Source organism: Vicia villosa, unplaced genomic scaffold (genome assembly GCF_029867415.1).
Source record: "Vicia villosa cultivar HV-30 ecotype Madison, WI unplaced genomic scaffold, Vvil1.0 ctg.000045F_1_1_1, whole genome shotgun sequence".
Taxonomy (NCBI): domain Eukaryota; kingdom Viridiplantae; phylum Streptophyta; class Magnoliopsida; order Fabales; family Fabaceae; genus Vicia; species Vicia villosa.
The window spans coordinates 536,687-545,024 of record NW_026704977.1 but is presented as its reverse complement, the minus strand read 5'-3'; the positions used below and the strand labels follow the sequence as shown (position 1 = coordinate 545,024).

General features: G+C 32.2%; 1 protein-coding gene across 2 annotated transcripts; it reads right to left on the bottom strand.

The window, feature by feature from the left end:
• Positions 1-441: 441 nt before the first annotated feature.
• Positions 442-8,012, bottom strand: LOC131622929 (uncharacterized). 2 transcript variants are annotated; one of them, XM_058893941.1, is made up of 10 exons: positions 7,879-8,012; positions 6,799-7,017; positions 5,819-6,202; positions 5,569-5,709; positions 5,380-5,483; positions 5,082-5,306; positions 3,345-3,836; positions 2,054-2,481; positions 1,495-1,588; positions 442-1,372 (listed from the first exon to the last, which is right to left on the bottom strand). In XM_058893941.1, the coding sequence occupies exons 2-10, from the start codon at positions 6,973-6,975 to the stop codon at positions 1,258-1,260; spliced, it is 2,160 nt and encodes a 719-aa protein (XP_058749924.1). In that variant the 5' UTR covers positions 6,976-7,017; positions 7,879-8,012; the 3' UTR covers positions 442-1,257. The 2 variants fall into 2 exon arrangements, with proteins under 2 accessions (XP_058749924.1, XP_058749923.1); XM_058893940.1 differs by having other exon boundaries at positions 443-1,372; positions 6,799-7,022.
• Between the last annotated feature and the right edge of the window lie 326 nt (positions 8,013-8,338).

Genomic DNA, 8,338 nt, shown 5'->3' with positions numbered 1-8,338 from the left:
CCATAACAAATCTTAACCTCTAAATCAAACAAAATCAAAAGAAAATTAATTCAGAAACTAAAAATGTCGTAGATGAAATATAATGTATAGTAATTCAAAACTAAAAAAACATTATTATATCATATTAATGTTTTGAAATGGATTAACGTAGTTTGAATGAATAAGAGTATGAATTAAGAGATTTTGATGCACAAAGAGGAGAGTTAGAGTATTTGGTCTTTGTCTTTAAACGTTTCTGAAGGGGTGGGAAAATGAACTGTGTATTTTTAAGGTGTCTTTATATTTAACTATCTTGATGGTTAGTCTAAATGTTAATATTTGAACTCACTCATTTAATCATTTGATTTGATGCGTATTAAACACAATGGTATACACTATATAATTAATATGTCCAGACTGTATTAACAGCAAAAGGGTCATTTTAAAATTTCATAGAATTTATGAGAAATACTAATGGTGTATTTTTTATAAAAAAAAAATAAAAGCTGAAATTTTAGTAATCATCTTTCAAAGAATTTATTGTTTTTAATGACATGCGTACAGAAGTTACAAAGCGCACACCCCATGCGTAAAGCTTTCAGCTTTAATTTTACTTTAGATTTGCATTATTTCTGCTACGTAGTTTATGCATAGTAGTTGAGCAGAATATGTATATGGAAGTGGATTTGACGCAGTTCTATAGGTTTTAAACAACATATAGCAATGCAGGTTCTTAAAAATATATTGCACCAATACTACTGGTTCCAGACCTGAGATTTTACTCCAATTTAAGATGCATTAAGAGTATTTGACCCCAAAATAACGATACAGTTACAGTAAAGAAGATGCAGTAGCAGTAAGAAAGCTATAATTTTCATCCCAATAACAAGCAAAATAAATAATGGCCAGTGACTCAATCAAAAAATCAATGGATAGTAACACTTATATGCTCAGCATGAAAGATCGTTAATACATTTACAAAAAACGCTACTTTTTTCTAGTAGAATAAAAATGCTACTTTTATGGAGCTGGGACTGGGATCATACTCAATATGGGTGGGGCAAACCCCCTGGAAAAAGAAAAAAAAACAAGCCACTCCTATAACGAAGAATTCTCAATATTACCCGTTGAAAAGAGTAAAAGTCACCATTTGTCTAAAAAAAAAGACTAAAAGCCACCAACATGAGAGAAAGGCAAGTTGGATGAAATCTGTGGGGGAAATAAATCCCAGAACTAATGCCTGATTGTACACCACCAAAAAAATCCGATCTAAAGCGACTATGATCTGAAGCAGGCAATAACTGAATCATGACAGAGGCGCCAATACTCTTTGTAGGGCAGGGACATCCATGGCATTGGTGAAGGAAGAAGAGTTCCATGGATATATGGCATTCTGGCAATGAGGAAATAAAAGCAAAATTGAAAAAAGAAATGGAAAAGAGTAATTAAATTAAAACAACTGAAGAATCATAAAAATTACAAGAGAAACTAGCACTAGTCACTACAATATCTTACCTTTGCCCAATGAGAATTCCATAAGCTACTGTGGAGATGGATGACCCAGAAACTCCCAAAAATGCATTTCTGAAGTGAGGCAAAACAACTTCTCCTGAAATATAATCCATTGAAGTAAGCACGTAATGTTCTCCCTTGCAAACACAGCGGCACATAATGCAAATTCATACTGCTCCCATATCAGTTATCACAATTGATATTTCAATCAAGCCTTCAAATTCATTTTCAATAAATGTTTGAAAATATTGTTGTCTCTCATTTATATATATGTTTATTTTCAATAAAAAAACAATTAAAAATATCACTGCCTGGTTTACTAACGTACAGATCGACAAGGATAATTCACAAAAATATTATACATCCAAATTCTTCCAGTAAAAGCAAAAGCCTAAGACATTAATAGAGAAAATCTACAGAGATAGAACATATTTTCGGATTCACCACATAAAGTGTTAAATTTCATTACTTTACCAACATATAGACATATTTTGATAACCAAAAGGAAAAAACCAAATAGAAGAATCAATCTGAACCCTAACGTAATAGTTTCAGGCCTCACCTATGCTCAAATAGTTGCTGTGGAGAATTGAAACCAACGTACTAGATTTTTCTCTATTGAAATCCTTTGGATGCAATGATTCCTTAGATGAGTTTATTTTATCAGTAAAATCCTGATTTGTAGATGCGGTATGATTACTCTGACAACCGAAAATTTCAAGCCATATTCCACAAGGGAATCTTCCTCGTCTCATCAACCAAAGTAATATCTTGATATAAGGTGTAGCATAAATTACCGAAATAGCAACTTCAATAAGTATGCAGATGAGGTTAATGGTCGTGTCAACAATACTAAAGAATATGTAGAAAACCGAAGTAGTTGGTAACAGAAGTAAAAGTGGTGTGAATATAAGTGATCCAACAATATGCTGCTTCACAGTGTAGTCAAAGCTATCCAACCTCTGGCGAAGAGGATTCCACTTTCGACCCCTGCCAAAACATTTAGCAACTTATAATTTAAAAATATGAGAAAGCAAAGCAAGTATTATGCAAAATGTTTGTGCATCTATGACAAATATTCTTTAAAGGGATGCTGAATCACAAATGAAGTAGTTCAGCAAATATAAAGGCTTTCAAAAAATATAACAGATATAATGATCCACATTTCTAAAGTAAGTTATCTTCATTTTTTACAAATCCCTCGAGTTCTTAACAGCTAACAATAATTGGCTCTTGCTCCCGCAATTCACTGTCAATGTTCAGACATTATTAGTTTAACAAATCAAGGATTATCAACATATCATAGTAAAAAGGACAAATATGACATACGAGGCCAGTAAATATTCAAAACAAATATTTGGTTTAAAACGAATAGTGCTAGGTCTCAACTCACTGTCACTGTTCTTATTTTGGTGAGTATAATATGTCTTTGCACCTTTTAATTGTTTCAAAACAAATAGTGCCAAACAGTCAAAGACCCATAGGTTAACAACTTATAAAATTTACAAAACAAACTATAAATATAATACTAGAATGTTCCATTTATGAAACAAATACTAGATTACGATGTTCAGTTCTCATTCAAATCAATGCCTTACTTTCAGCCTATCATGTCAAAGAGAACCAATATTGTTACTCCCCGCACCCCATCTCATTATAATTGTCTCTTTAGCAATATTTATATCTCAAATTATTTGTCACTTTCGAATATCAAGATAATATTTATTAATTTATTCCATTAAATACTCTTATTTATTGTATCTCAATTCACCTAATCATTTTATCACTGAAATCAACACAACTAATCATTTTCCTAAAAATTGTGCACAACTCAAATGAGAAGGAGGAAGAACCTGAAAAGCCGCCACAAAGCTGCTAGTGCCTGTATTTGTGATGAATATACTAGCGAAATAAACCAATGAAGAGTTGAAACATGCAAGGTTCCCAACACAATCATATCTATGATCAAAGAAGCGGGTATAGTAAATCCACAAAGAATTCCTAATATAGAAAGGCCTCGAATAAAATATTTGAAGATGAAACCCACAAAGATCCAGAGTGTTGACCATACTTGAATTGCATTCAAAGAAAGTAAACCAAGTACACTTGCCAGTTCGGCATTCAATTTGAAGCCCGCAGGGTTTCCCATTAACCAAACACACCCGGAGCGCAAAAAAGTAGCAAACCAATGAATAAAGTTCAAACCAGACAAGCAAATTGATTCTTCGTGATATAACAGTGACCAGCCAACCAAGTTTCCCAGGAGAATATCAACAACCAAAGATGACCACATAGAATGTCTATGCATTGCAGCTTTCTCTGCATATTCAACACATGTTTGAGACCTAGCACACAAGAACAGTGTTAAACATAGAGGAATATTCAATCAATATCAAAATTCACAGATTGTTATGAACAGTGAATAATTGAACATCAAAAAAAAATTAAAGCATTTAATTTTATAACTTAAATTTATGTTACATATATAAAAAATATCTCTAACGTAAGTTGAAAGAAGAAAAGATACTAAGTGATAACAACAAAATGTCAAATATCATTTTCAACTTCAACCAAAGAAAAATTGTTTAAAAGTAAACATTAGTGTATTGAAAACTAGGGTGTTCCTGGTCAAGTTCAGTTTGACAACTTGTTATGTTCAGCTGCAAGGTTAACCTTTCTTCACAGCTCACAAATTTAAAAAACGAGACCAAACAACGGGTTCTCAAGGCATTACATGAATAAAAACACTGTTCAAAAATTGTTAGATTCAAACCATAGTTCATTGGTGTTTCTGGTCACACGAGTATCTTATTATTTCTTAATACACTCATTTTAAAAACAATAAACATAAATCTAATATTTCAATATAAATAAGCAACATTAAGCAAGCAACTCCAATATTATATTTGTAATATAAAATAAAACCATGTGTTTCTAACATATTGATGAGAAGCAAATTATAAGAGAAGAATGTGGGAAAAGCAAAGTGGAAGAAACTAACAAGGGAAGTAGACTTGGAGAGAGAAAACACAATAGCGTTTCTCAATTCAATCACAGATTCAAATCAATAAATTTCCCATTATGTAACAATCCTGAAGTAGGCAAACCAAACTTGACAAACAATTAGACGACTATCCTAAATTTCTAAAAACCTAAAATACGATTTTATAAAAATACTTCACCCAAAAGACACTGAAAGTCAAAAAATTACAATAAGTTTTCAATACATATTTCTCTAGACTGCACTTAACTGTGGAAATACCAATATTCTATATTATGTTATTCTAATCCCATAATATCAGGTGAAATTTCTATATACAAGATTACTGAGCCCATCTGGTTCAATCTAACCTCTCATATTTATTTTGGGTATACAGTACAGTAAAGAAGCTGAACTGAATTACAGTTGGATTTCATTTAACCATGTTAGTTAGATTTGTTTTCTTGAACACCCTTGACAAAATATCTCCTTTATATGAAACTGAAGTGTATGAATTGCATATATTTACACATGTGATATGTCCAAATTATGAAACAAGCCACAAATCATATAGCTCAAATTAATACTTTACCAAAAAAAATCTTATTACCTAAGGTCATTCTCCTGAAGAAGAATTGGCCAATACAATATCTGACAACAACGGATTCGGATGTTTATCCATGCCGTCTTCTTGAATACATTTTCTGATGTCACATACAACCATGATTCTGATTCATGATTAAAATGTGATTGGAAAAACTGAAGAACAATATAGAACATGGTGGAGAACGAAGCCAAAAACTTGCAAAACAGATGCCCTATGATAACAAAAAACCTGAAAAATCACAAAATCGTCAAAGCTTGAATAAGAGAGCACGAGATGGTTCATTGGTATTTGAAGTGTGTACATTGAAAATAGGGATAGCTGGCCCAAGAATCTTCTTGGGAGCACATGTCTGTCAAATATTCTTTTAGCAGCAGATGTGCAATTAATTGCCAGAATAACTGTATCCTGAGGTGAAATTCAAAAGGCGCGTTATGTTAGCATATAGAACAAAATCTGCATACATAAATATGAATAAGGCAAAAGTTATTACCAAATCTGTGAATTTCTGCTTTTTATGAAGCTCATCAACCCACTTAGGATTCTTAATGGGTGCTTTCACTTGCTCATTTGAACCAAAACGACATAACGAGAAATGATGAGCACCATAAGAAGGTGTTTCATAAACTATTACCTACAATTGTACAAATATGATACATCTCTATTAGAGAAATGGAAAAGGTTTAGACAACAGCTACAAGCAGAAAGGCAAGATGTAAAAGAAGAAATTGTGACTTACATACGTGAACATCATGTTCTGACAGAGTTAGTCCATTGCAATGAATGTGGTGCAATTTAGGAAGCCTGTAAATTCCTACATCATTCTGTTTAGAAGAATCAAACATCAGCACGACCCAATTACTTTTTCCAATAAAAGATTGGGTACTTTTCCTCAATGATCCATCTAACTGGAGGAAACTGCAACTCCTACAGTTATTATTTTTGTGTACACTTGTACTTCCCTCTGCCCATGCATTGCCACAATCAGAGAACTTTTTTTTATCAGCTTTTGCTTCAGCTGTCGAACTATTGCTAGTACTGTCAGTGATACACAGACCAAGTACAGAGAACACAGACCTATCCTGAAGAATTGCGGGCATGCTCCCGTGTGTGTCATGAACGATCCCCTGATACAAAGCAGCAGTTCATGATGTTAGTTATTCTCTTTACACCATACCATTTCAGAAACCATATGGGATAACTTGTATTGAAGAATCATTAGAAGACTTGACAGCAGGATTTATCCCACAACTACCACAAATGTGAAGCAGTCAAAGAACCGAGATTTTTACGACTAACAAAAAAAAATCAGTAAAACAACATTTCATGTAGGAAATGTACCCAAGAGCACATCCTAATCAATTTCTTGTCCCAACAAACATTATCTATTTTTCTCGACAAATTTCCAATAAGCTGGCATAAATTACATTTGTACCTTATATTTAGGTGAGAATCTTTCAAGATTTAAGAAAATGATTCCTTACTAAATATCCTAAAATTTTTAATCTTTATTCAAACATGACATTGACAGCTATTGCAAGATCTTGTATAGTATAAAATTTATAAATATCACAAAAAAGGAAAGCAAAATTTCATCCGCAATTAATGGTTGCAAAAAAAGAAAGACATATAATCAATTCATTGCTTTGATTGTTATTTTAGTTTTTTCGCTCTAAACTGCATGCAAGAGATTGTGAAGTCGAATATATTAATATTGATATACCTCAATGGCAGGACTAGAACTAGAAATCAAAGCTTCACTAGAAGTAAAGGCTACAACAATGTCAATGGATGACGGTGAACAGGTGACAAACCACCCGAATAAAATACTGGAAGAGGATTCTTGGTTTGATAAGAGCTGCCTTGGCCACCAAAGTCTACAATGTTTTTTCATCTTCATCTTATGATCTTCATGTAAACTAAACTACTAATCATGAAGTCCCTGCACTGTCGGAAAAAAGCATGATTTCACTTGATTATAAATTCTCAGACAAAATATTGATGCAAAATAAAAATAAGAAGATTTACATGGAAAAATAAAATGACAGAATTAAAAACCAGAGCCATAAATCCATAAGTCATCAACAGGTAGAATTAAAAACATATAAACAACCAATCCGCAGTTTCCAATTACGACATACTTACTTATTACGTACTCTCCAATCCCTACATTTCCATTCTAAACCAACATCAGCTTAATTTGCCGGATATGCGACCGTTAGAGTGTTCAAATTGAACTTGATCTTAATTTATTTTTTTTAAAATTATTGCGTAGCATTTTTCTTTAACCGGTAAGCTCATTTGAGAGTACATACGGGTGATATTACTGTCGCGCAGAATAAGCTATGATATTTGTTACTTAAAATTAAATACTCTCAGAAAAAGAGGTCAAAATTTTTTCATACCTATTCAACAGCATATCCATCCAAATCGAAATAACCTTATGCGTGTTAACCTTCTTTGAATATAATATAATGACAAACCTATGAGTTTCTAATTACTTTATAGCATCATCAATTCCTAATTAAAACATAGTTAACTAAAAAAGTTTGAATAATTGAACAGAACTAGGGTAATTAGTAATTACTGAAGCTGTGTTAGTTAAAACTCGACGAAGGATCTGCAATTTTCCTATTTAGGGTTTGGAGATTCATAATTGAAGTCGATAGTAGCGAAGCAAGAGGATATGCGTTTCCCACTACTCATAGATGAACCTTAAACACAGAAAGAAAAGGCAAAATCTCTATAACATCGACTAAACATAGAGAAGAGAGAGGGAGAGAGATTAGTTGCGAAGATGTACCGGCGGCGGAGATGGCGAAGCAACGATCGACGGCAGCGAAGGCGATGACGTGCGAAGGGCGACTAGCGCGAGGCAGAGTGAGAGTGTAAGAGACGAACATTCGAAGACACAGGTGAAAAGTTAAAGCTAAATGAGTGTGCTGTCAAAATGGTATTTATTTTATTTTTTTGCATTTCGAATTTTATATACTATTTTTTTACTCAACTCAAATTTTTTATTTTTTATTTTATATAAAACACAAATATATATATATTTTTTCTCTATATTAAAGTAAAGTAAATAAAATTAATATATATATATATATATATATATATATATATATATATATATATATATATATTAAATCCTAATAAATAATTATTCCAAAACCCTAATTAACATAAATTTTAAAATTTCTTTTTTGACCTGCTTATTGGTTTTCACAACAATTTTAAATTAAATTGAATTCTTCTATAATATA

What these genes read in the sequence shown, in the direction of transcription:
- LOC131622929 (XM_058893941.1), bottom strand. Translation starts at nt 6,975, where the DNA reads ATGAAGATGAAAAAACATTGTAGACTTTGGTGGCCAAGGCAGCTCTTA. An exon ending in TGTCAGAACATGATGTTCAC is followed by an intron (nt 5,710 to 5,818) that starts GTATGTAAGTCA and finishes GTACAATTGTAG; the next exon opens with GTAATAGTTTATGAAACACC. An exon ending in GGAATTCTCATTGGGCAAAG is followed by an intron (nt 1,373 to 1,494) that starts GTAAGATATTGT and finishes CCTCATTGCCAG; the next exon opens with AATGCCATATATCCATGGAA.